The sequence below is a fragment of the Perissodus microlepis genome, chromosome 22, assembly GCF_051167445.1.
Source record: "Perissodus microlepis isolate ML-2025 ecotype Zambia chromosome 22, ASM5116744v1, whole genome shotgun sequence".
NCBI lineage: Eukaryota > Metazoa > Chordata > Actinopteri > Cichliformes > Cichlidae > Perissodus > Perissodus microlepis.
In genome coordinates this window covers 22,999,648-23,010,353 of record NC_140481.1, presented here as the reverse complement: position 1 = coordinate 23,010,353, position 10,706 = coordinate 22,999,648, and the positions used below count along the sequence as shown (strand labels likewise).

Below are 10,706 nucleotides of genomic sequence, written 5' to 3'. Positions count from 1 at the left end.
TATTACTTCATTGGGAGTGACAATAAGTTCAGAAATGAGTACGTACATGAGAGAGACCGATCAGGTTGGAGGGGTGTGGAGACAAAGAGAGGAAAGGCTGAGATGGTTTGGACATATGCAGGAGGAGCAAGACAACAGCAATTCATGGATGTAATGTCAAAGGAGAATTCTAGGGATAGGGATGAGAATAATATGGAAGTTGATGTATTCATTAGTAGATGGTTATCAGAAAAAAACTTTGAACGGGTCATATTTTATATACTTTTATAAATTATTATTGTAAAAAGCGAGACAGGATGGAAAAGAGGGCTACCAAACAGCCTTTTCACGAACATGCAGTACCGGGACTGAACAGTGAGCGGCAGCACCAATAAGTCTTGAACCTTCCGACGGCAGACCGGAGGAAGAGGAAGAGCGTAACCTACGGGGTGAACTGGGAGGTGGTGTCCATCTTATTTACACCCGTGAGATTGCTAAATTGTTGATCTGTTGATTTCTTCGGGATTGTTAAAGCTGAAAGCCGGGTAAGTTAGCATTGTTACGCATATCAGTCCGTTGAGCCGTTTGAGTGCAGAGGCAGAAGAGCCACGGCAGACCTCCGCTCCGGGGCCTGGTGTCGTACCAGGCGCCATATTGACGCTCATCTGGTTTTAACTTAGCATGCTAACGTTACCCGGCACGCAGGACTACAGCATACATGTAAGGCCGGATTTAGCCCATTGATTTGTTATTCATTAGACGTGTTTTTGACAGAAAATCTGCGCTAAATGTGATAAAGCAAACTTTAAAAGTTACCCTAACGACAGGGAGAAGGTAATGCCTGCTAGCTGGCTTAGCCTTTACAGATCTTGAGCAGCGACTGTTACTGATATACTTTTATGATCTTTTCACAAGAAAAGGTTAATAAATGACTAACAAACAGTCCTGTTGGGCGAAAGTATCGTTTAAATCTGTTATTTAGTGAGTGAACGCTTAGTGTTGCATTCATAGCGTTATCGAAAAAACAAGAAATAGCCCATTATTTTTCAGGGGTTAGCATCAATGCTAATCAGGTGCTCACACCAGATGAACAGCTTCTTTTTGTGCCGCGTTAAACCAGACCTAGCTACTGTAATATGAAGCTGTTGAATGTTGGCTTTTTCCCCACTCATAATTTACTGTTTCGTTTTTCAGGTCTTCAGAGATGAGCAGTTCAGAAGAGGTTTCATGGATCTCCTGGTTCTGTGGGCTGCGGGGGAATGAGTTTTTCTGTGAGGTGAGGAACCAAGGTGGACATATTTTTACAACACATGAGTGTCAGGGGTTATTTGTGATATAAGGCCATGCATGGTTTGGAGACAGAGTAGTGGCCGAGTAGCAGTTGCTAAGATTATCACGAAAAAGAGCAAGGATGGACAGGGATAGAAATTAGCTAGTGCACATCCCCTGTATTTTACCCTTATGTTATTTATCTTCACCAATATTCCACTCTATAAATACCCACCACCTTTATATTTATGAATACCCAGTAATTCTATCTTCTAAACTATGCTCTAATGTTTTATTTCTTATTTTGTCTGTACTTTTTGGGGTTGTTTGTATTCTGTTATATATAGCCTTTTATCTTATATCTTATGTTTTAACCTTGTTGTGAAGCACTTTGGTGTGCCTTTGGTTTTAAATGTGCTATATCAGGGAGGGCTCAGATTGAGTGGTGTGGGAACAAAGTGAGACAGGTGATGCTGAGATGGTTTAGACACGTGCGGAGGAGGGATAGTGGATATGCTGGACAAAGGATGTTGAAGATGTAGCTGGCAGGCAGGAGGAAAAGAGGAAGACCACAGAGCAAGTTCATGGATGTTTTGAAGGAGGACATGCAGAGGGATGGTGTGAATGAGGAGGATGTTAGGGATAGGATGAGATGCAGACTGATGATTCACCTAAAGAAAGCAGCCAGAATGAGAAAATGAAATAACATTTCTGTTACCAAAAGAGGAAAAATTCACAGATTTCTTTAGAATAAAGTGATGGAGACCTTCAAAAAACTCCTGCTTATCAAATTTATTACTGCTACCTGGTGTACAGTTGGGTTTTCTCCCAGCAGTTTCTAAACTGGAGAAAGGCAACATCCTACGTGTGCATTTCTGGAGTTAGAGTACACATCTTGTGTGTAGATGTGTAATAATTCAAATATTTTGTGCAGAAATGCTAAAATGTGTAAAAACAAAAAACTATGAAAAAGTTAAAAATATCAATAACACAGTAATAGTAATAAATTAGCAAAAAACGTCTGGGTCAGTCACTGTAAGGGTTAAACAGTTCATACTCCTGTCTTGATGGATCCTCAATCACCCAGGTAAGGAAATCCCAGAAAGTAATTTCTGTTCACGAGGAGCGTTGTCAGTTGGAGAAATGTTTTATCACACATCCAGCTTCATGAAGAAATCGGAGGATCTGTTTCAAACTGAACAAGTCATTTTGAGGATTGTTAAAATATTTTTCCTGCTGAAAACGCTACGATCAGATGAACAGAATCAACTTTCAGGGAGTTCTGTTCTCACAGCTACTTGATTCCTCAAATGAGTCTGATTTGTGGTTTCTCCAACGACAGGTGGATGAAGACTACATCCAGGACAAATTCAACCTAACTGGGCTCAATGAGCAGGTTCCACACTACCGCCAGGCTCTAGACATGATCCTGGACCTTGAACCAGGTCTGTATGTTGCATTCCTGACTCATTGTTCTCAGTTTTAAGTAAATAAGGTATGTCAGTGTTTGCTTATGTGACACATTTGCCAAACAAGCAAAAGATCCCCAGTTTGATCCCGGAAGGAGACACAAACCCCTCTGGGGTTGTATCACCAATCTGGCCTAAAAATCTGCCAAACAAAACATGAGGAGCTGCCTTCTGTGGCGAGTGGAAAGTCGCTTTATTGTTTGTTGTCTGTATGCAGAAGTATTACTGTTTATCACCTCCCATCTGCAGCAGACATCAGGAAGTAAGACTAAAAGAGCTGCGAGTGTTTCATGTCTGTGACATCTCCTGAGCTTTTAATGTGTTCCTTCTGTCATTAACAAATAATGAGAGGGGACATTTGATCTCGGCTTTCTTTTGATTTGAGGTGCTTTGTGCAGGTTTCCTCTCTCTTTTCAAACTTGCTCAGAACATCTTTGTTTCATACTCTTTTATTGCTGGAGCACCTTTAGAAAACCATAATGTGTCCCAGTCTCTCTGTTTTATTCCCAGCGTTTCCTTTTCCTTTGATAAATTTATTTTTTTCCAACTGTCAAAAGCGTGAGTAGTTTCCCTGTTTCTGATTTCTTTAGATGAGGAGCTTGAGGACAATCCCAACCAGAGCGACCTGATTGAGCAGGCTGCTGAGATGCTGTACGGCCTCATCCATGCACGCTACATCCTCACTAACCGAGGCATTGCACAGATGGTAGGTGCCAAAAATCCACCAGTTCTGTCTCTACATGTTGTTTGAGTCAGATTTTACTCCACTCGTAATGGAGTAAAGTGTTGTTGAGATGTGAATGTCTCATACATGGTAATCAGGATAGTTGTACTTAAATTATAATCTTGTGTGGGGGTGGGGGGGGAGAACAGCTCTCCCAGCTATAAAGTCCTGACTGAAATAATGTCCAGTGTGGCAGCAGAGGGTGGGTTCATCCCTCAGAGGAAGATAAAAGTGGACATGAAAAGCTGTCTGTCTTCTTTCAGCTTCACTGCTTTTTACTGCTGAAAACAAATCATTCATCTGCTTCCTATGGTGCTGATATAAAAAGTAAAGACCGTGTTTTCTTTATTCTTTTCCTCCTCCACACTGTCATAACGGCGTATTCTTTCCTGTTTATTAGTCATTATCGTCTACTTTATTTAGGAAAACATGATTAAATGTGTTCAAAATGCAAAATGACACTTTTACGACCATGTTCGACAAACTGACAACAACAACATGTGCATAGGAAAACAAAACACAAAATTTGCACAGCTCTCCTGTGCAAAGTTCACATGGTTTCATGCTACACCAGTGTGAGAACAGCAATACTGCTAGTCCAGTGTGTTAACTTCCTAGTAGAGGCCATTGTGCTCCATGCAGACAGGTCCTTGTGGTGCAGATGCCTCTAAAGCAGACTGTTTCCTGCTGTGGGCTACATGTGAAAAAGCACAACTGTGGAAAATGTTCCAGCCTGATTGAAATCATCAAGATGTTAATGTGGAAAAACTGCTTTATTAAAGTTTGTCATGTGCACATTTTGCCTAAATGGTTGTCAGTAGTTCCTGGAGGTTTCTGACTCTAGCTGGGTGAAATTCATTGTAAAGGAGGTGTGATTGCCACGATTACCTGTAGTTTTCCATGTTTGTGTGTAAATATTTACTGAACTGTAAGAAAAAGTGTGAAGCCAAATAGAGGTGGAGAAGGTTCGCGTTTTAAGGTAAAAGTTTTTCCTTTTTGAAACATAGAATAAAGCTTTTACTTTAAAGGCAACCCTTCCCCTTTTCCAGTTTGCGTCACCATTTTCACTGTTTCCGTACAACTCGAACTGCAGCAGCATGCTAGCAACGCCGGGAAGTTTTTACCAAATAGATGGGGGGAATGGATGTTTTTCTTTAGTGACAGATTTGCGTCTCTGGGACTTGATCAATCATTTTCCCTACAACTGCCATCAGCTAACCACAAAAAGTCGGAGAATACAAATTTTTCCACTCACGATCGGTCTCTAGTTTCTGTGACGAAGCCTGAATCACCTGATCCTATAGTGCAACGCATCCAAAATGGCAAACAAGAGTCCATTCAATATTGTCTGCTTGCTTTTTTTTTTAATCTTTAGCACAGTCACCCATTAATTTCAGTCATTTCCTCAGGTTCAAATGTTGTTTTCCACACAGCAGGATATGAATTACCCCAGGATTGCGGAGCAGCCTTTAAACGTTCAGTTTAAAATGAGATGTGGAGCTACCTTCTGTTCATATATTAACTCTTTATTGGGCTCATTTCTGCTTGCTCAGCTGGAGAAGTATCAGCAGGGAGACTTTGGCTACTGCCCCCGGGTCTATTGTGAGAATCAGCCTATGCTTCCTATTGGTGAGTAAACTGATGTGAATGCCCTCATGCATGCGTTAAACAGTTACCCAAGGATTACCACAAGGTGGCAGACAGCTTTCACGAGTGACTAAAAGTTTGCTCTTCCCTGCCTTGCATGTCTCTCCTCGATGCAGTGAAGTCAGTCAGGAACTCTTCATGGGTGTGATATTTAGTTTTGGGGAAATTTGTTTTTGTTTGCTTGTTTGGTTTTTAAATCTGTGATTAAAAGGCACAGCAGCTGTATCTGGCTGGCTGTGCCAATCAGTACAAAACAAATGCTGTTAGGTTTTATTGAATTTAGATTTTCCTGCAGGTGGGGATAACTTTGATCCACAAGGTATTGTTTGCCAATTATCTCTGGTGTCTTGATCTCATACTTAAATGGGTTTTTTCCTCTTCCACACTTCTCACAGGCCTGTCAGACATCCCAGGAGAGGCCATGGTGAAGCTGTACTGCCCCAAATGTATGGATGTCTACACACCCAAGTCCTCCAGGCATCACCACACAGATGGAGCTTATTTTGGCACCGGGTTCCCCCACATGCTGTTCATGGTTCATCCCGAGTACAGGCCCAAGAGGCCTGCCAACCAGTTTGTTCCAAGGTTAGCGTTGATATTCAGCTGTAAAGACTCTGAGCACTAAATCCACCTCCTGCTGATGGTTGTAGGCAGATTTGTTGTAAATTTGTAACTGATTATTTTGATTTTGTTTTCATTTTAGTTCTGCTTTTTCTTAGTTTCCATAGTGATATTGGCTTAGCTTCTTTCAGTTTTTAGTGTTTTAAATACACGCTTTATTATTATTATTGTTATTATTTTAATTTTAAAGTGTCAGGGCCCAAAATATGTGAAGTTCAGAACTGCACAATAATATGGGTTAATATAAACACTAGAGATGCCCCCATTGCAGTTTTCTCTGACAATTCAGATTTTTCTCAGTGTGAGCAGCTGATAAAGATTTTCTTTCAAAGAACAATAACAGTGCACCAGATTTACTGAACAAAACAAATATCTGTTACTTCTTTCATGTTTATAACTTCACCAGATAAGACAGCATCCTTTTTTCTTTTTCATAATTTTTTCAGTAATTGCTTTGATTCTTTGCTCATACTGAGGCTCGTACTGAGCCTGCTGCCTTGTGTCTCTCATTAGCTTTAGCTTTAGCTGTTTTTCTGTCGTTGGCTCATTAGGTTTGTTGTTCCAACTGTTTCTTTGGTTTGATTTCCCTCATGGTTTACATTACCGAGCTTTTGCCTTCACTCACTTCCATGCTAACAACATATTATCTAGCTCTGACTATTTGCCTGTGCGTGCATAAAACACAGCAGCTCGTTATCGGTCGTATGGGATGCCATCCCAGATGGACAACACTGGAAATGTATGTTCCTGTTTGTTTCTATAGAAATTAGGTGTGTGTGGGTGTGGTTAATGCAGAAAATGTTTAGTCTCTCTGTGTTTGTGAATACCTGCTGCATCTCTTGGTGGATTAGCAGCAGATTAGCGTGGTTGTCCACTAATCCTGTGCCTGCCCTTGGAGACCATTGTCTGCATGTTGTACTGTTTACCGTAACCAGGGTGCAGTGTTAAGAAGAATATGTTGTCCCTTCTGCTGTGGAGACTGCAGCCCGTTTCTATGTTCTTGTGCTGCTTTTTGTGATATTATATATATATATAGGGCGATCGTGGCTAAAGAGTTGGGAGTTTGCCTTGTAATCGGAAGGTTGCCGGTTCAGACACACACAGCTGGTTATTTGAGCTATGAAGTCAGGCGGTGACTTTGACATGTTTGCTTACTCTTCCTATTTGTGTTACGGTCCTCTGCGCTGCCGCCCGACTTGCTGTGAACGTCACACAGCCTGACTTCAGGGCTCTCATATTGAGTTGTTTTGTTTAAATCCATCAGTTCCTCTAACCAGCCAGCCTAGCGGTCTCAAAAATAAGACCTGTGGGACAGAATTGGCCTAGCAAAGATTCCAATCTGGCCCACTGGACAGCTTTAAAACAAGTGCATAGAATTTTACTTTACTTTACTCTATTGTAGAAATTACTTTTGTTTTTCAGAATTGCATTGCATTAAACATGGCATTATTAAAATATTTTAAAGAAATCTCAGGGATTAAATATGTAAATGTCCATTTAAGTTCAGAGTGGGCTGTATGTGGCCCACGACGTAAAATAAGTTTGACATCCCTGAGCTAGTCCCTAGTGCTCGAAACTGGACATACATTTCATTTGATTTATCAAATATCCCCAAAAACAAACAACCCCCCCCACCACCACCACCACCACCACCACCACCACCACAAAGAATCCAGCCCTCCGTGTAGCTGCAGTTATGAAATCTGAAGCAGTGAGTTGCATCCAGGTCAGCTTTGCAGTCTATGCATATATAACTGTCGCCTTCTGACGTTAGTTCTTGTTCTCCCTGCTGTTGGTCATTAGTCACAAAAATACTCATCAAGTTAATATTTGCACAAGTATAATGTTTGTTTTTATTTTATTTCAAATGTACTTGCATGCACAGGCTGACTATATGGCAAGGATTGCACATCCTTTCCTGGATCCTGTGTCAATACGCTGTGATGTCTGTTTGTATTACATAGAACACAGTCAGGGTGGTGTGATGTTTGTCATCAAATGTCAGCGCTGTCTCCCTTTAAAGCAAATGCATGACTGATCAGTCTAAACATTGTCATCATCTTTTTCTTCTTCTTCCTCTTCAGGCTTTATGGGTTCAAGATCCACCCGATGGCCTACCAGCTGCAGCTGCAAGCCGCCTCAAGCTTCAAGAGCCCCGTCAAGGCTATCCGCTAGAGCGCCCAGGACTGAGGGGGGAGAGAGAGAGAAGCCAGAGAGGAAAGAGTTATTATAGGATGGAGAGGGGTCACCTGCATTTTTCAAAGCTCTTCATGTGCCCCCTCCTCACCCTGAAGAAGACTGTATTATTTTGGTTTAGATTAGGGCAAATGAAAAGATCTTTTCCTTTTTTTCTTTTTTTTTCCCTTTGAGTGTGAGCGAGAGAAAAAACGCACAGCCATGATCTTAAAGACAAACACACATTTGGTTTTCAGACGTTCCTTACCAAACTCCTCCGTGCCAAAAACAGAAGGCAAGCTAAGAGGAAGCCGAACATGGCGGGGGGGCGGGGGCTCTGTTCAATCGCATTGTGAGCACAGAGGAGGGAGTTATGTCGTCGGTGGATGACACCAGAGTACGATCAGTGTCTTTGTGTATTTGGCACAGTTTGGTAAAGGTGGTGGTAAAACCTTCCGTCATTCGATGCCTCGTCTCCACCGTTAGTCCCACCTAACCCCGATGGAGGCTGGCACTCGCAGAGACAGTTTTATTTCCCCCTCCCTTTTTTGATTTGTAAAATTTGGCCCATCGTTGTTAAATTTGCTTTAAAGTAGAGAGAAACACCCGAGCTGTTTCTGTCCTTTCGAGTGTCTGATTTTTCTCTTTCTTTCCATGGTTAGAGGAGATGAAATAGAAATAGGTCAAATGAGACAATTTATGAATCGTCAGATAATTGTAACAAGTTGGTGTCTTTTCTCCAGCTGTCTGTGCGTGTGTCAAACAACAACACCCTCCTCTACCCATCACGTCCTGCAGAAGCAGGTTTGTACTGTCACCCACCCCTCCCTCCCGTGTAGCTTCATCTCTGATACAGAAACAGCCGAATATTCTGGATAGTGTGGAAATTTGCTTTCTGGCAGCGATTATAGATGAGAAGATCGATATCGCTCATGCTTTTATGGTAAATATGAAGCAAATACTGGCAGACGGTTAGCTTAAACTCAATAAGGAAGCAGGTATCCTGGCTCTGTTCTAGTGGTTACAGATCAGCAACAAAGCTGAGTCTGCTCAGATTATATAAATCCTCGTTAAGTGTGCGGTTGTGTGCCAGTTTCAACCCATGTAAAGTCCAATGGAGTTCCAGGTTTTCACCACGACGAGCAGTTTGCACCTTAATAAACAGACGTTACGTGCGAGCTTAAGTTTGTTTCAATCAGAACAAAAACCAGAAGAATAATGACTAGCAGTGTGAAGTGTGACCTCCAGTGTGCTGATACCAGTGTGTTACTTCAAATGAGCTCTTATTCAGGCTTTCAAAAGGGTCAAGTAAAAGACACAACAGTATTTAGATGGTATATATTTTTCAGTTTGCAGGTAAAGTTTCACGTAATTCCTCTTCAGACTGCTCACCTGTACTGGCATTGAATTATAATGTTACTCTCATTTCATAAAGTCTGAATAAGCCTCATTAGACACACACACAACTAAGTCAGTAAACAACGGCGCACTTTTTGAACACATTTTGCCACGAAGAGAGTAGTAATAATGCTAAAGGATGCTTTTTTTTCATGCAGAGCTGATGTATCACAAGGTGCTGATGAGAGGTTTAAAAAGGCCAAATTCTGTTTACATTGTTTAACAAACTAGATGCCCAAAGGTGGATTTGTTGCTGCCAAACAGAGCCAAGCTAGGGATTCGTAGTCTCGGAAGAGCTTAGCTAGTCATCTCCTCCTGTCTGTAGCTTTAGATTTAACATGAACATGAGATATCAGTCTTCTCATCTCAAACTGCCTGGGCCTCAGAAGTTCAGCTCACTCCACCACAGCACCGTCTTTCTTTTCTTGTTTATGTTTGGGCTCGGAGGCAGGTGGCGTCTCCTAAACAGTGGGGGCACACACTCGGCGGCGCTCCCTCCACTCCTGTCTTATGTTGGTATGACTGCGATAGATTTTTGCTTTTGGATTTCATGATACAAGAGAAACGTATTTATGTGTCCAGATTTTAACTAATTGTTTGTCTGTGTTGTTGTATTCTTTCTGCTACTGTGGACGGGTGAGCAGGATTCAGAATTCTCAATAAACTTCTATTTTCTTTTCATATTCTTCTGTCCTCCTTTTTATTATTATTTAGCACCAACGTTTTCTGGCCACTCAGAGTCAGTAGAGAGTCCTCTTCTTCATCTTTTCATCCACTTAAAGCAGCCAGATGAAATTATAAAATTATGCAGAGTGACTGTAAACTAACTGAATTGTGCTTGATGTTGGAGCTAATGAGGTGTTTTCCCTCAGTGAAGGAGGTAGGGCTGGATGTCTTGCTTCTGGGTGTGGTTATGGTGACATTTCACATGACTGAACAACAGCTGCAGTGGTCTAACACAAGCAGAAAACAATTATTTCATGGAAAAAGTCATAAGATCTCAGTCATGCTTCTGTGGTTATTCTTAAATTAACTTTTAGGGACATGGAAAAATCGTATTTGGAGTTAGAAGTGAGTAAAACACATCTTTTAGTTTGAAAACATTCAGTATGCACTCTCGGGGTAAGTTGAAAAGACACCTTGAGCCACCATGATATGGTCGTATTTATGTGTGACTCAGTGTTTTTCCCCTCTGCACAGCAGCCGTCTGGCTAAATCAGTGGCAGAGCTGAGCTGTCTTCATTTGACCATAGCATGTAAGATTTTCCAGAGGAGGTTCCTTCATGACTCAGGATAACCTCAAACCACATCCTGGGACCTGCCCTTCGTCTCCTCCTCCTCTTAGCTCAGCCCAGTGAAAAGGAATCTCCTACTTTGTTTTGAAATACACTGAGACGTACAGACCCTGGGGGGAAAACAGACTT

The 10,706-nt window shown here is 41.6% G+C and overlaps 1 protein-coding gene across 2 annotated transcripts; it reads left to right on the top strand.

Annotated features, from left to right (window-relative positions):
* The first annotated feature begins 392 nt into the window (after window positions 1-392).
* On the top strand, window positions 393-9,965 carry csnk2b (casein kinase 2, beta polypeptide). 2 transcript variants are annotated; one of them, XM_084919430.1, is made up of 7 exons: window positions 393-524; window positions 1,174-1,255; window positions 2,591-2,693; window positions 3,308-3,423; window positions 4,995-5,070; window positions 5,484-5,673; window positions 7,794-9,965. In XM_084919430.1, the coding sequence occupies exons 2-7, from the start codon at window positions 1,184-1,186 to the stop codon at window positions 7,882-7,884; spliced, it is 648 nt and encodes a 215-aa protein (XP_084775556.1). In that variant the 5' UTR covers window positions 393-524; window positions 1,174-1,183; the 3' UTR covers window positions 7,885-9,965. The 2 variants fall into 2 exon arrangements, with proteins under 2 accessions (XP_084775556.1, XP_084775555.1); XM_084919429.1 differs by lacking the exon at window positions 393-524 and adding an exon at window positions 587-699.
* Window positions 9,966-10,706: the final 741 nt, after the last annotated feature.

What these genes read in the sequence shown, in the direction of transcription:
- csnk2b (XM_084919429.1), top strand. An exon ending in ACCGAGGCATTGCACAGATG is followed by an intron (nt 3,424 to 4,994) that starts GTAGGTGCCAAA and finishes CTGCTTGCTCAG; the next exon opens with CTGGAGAAGTATCAGCAGGG. An exon ending in GCCAACCAGTTTGTTCCAAG is followed by an intron (nt 5,674 to 7,793) that starts GTTAGCGTTGAT and finishes CTTCCTCTTCAG; the next exon opens with GCTTTATGGGTTCAAGATCC.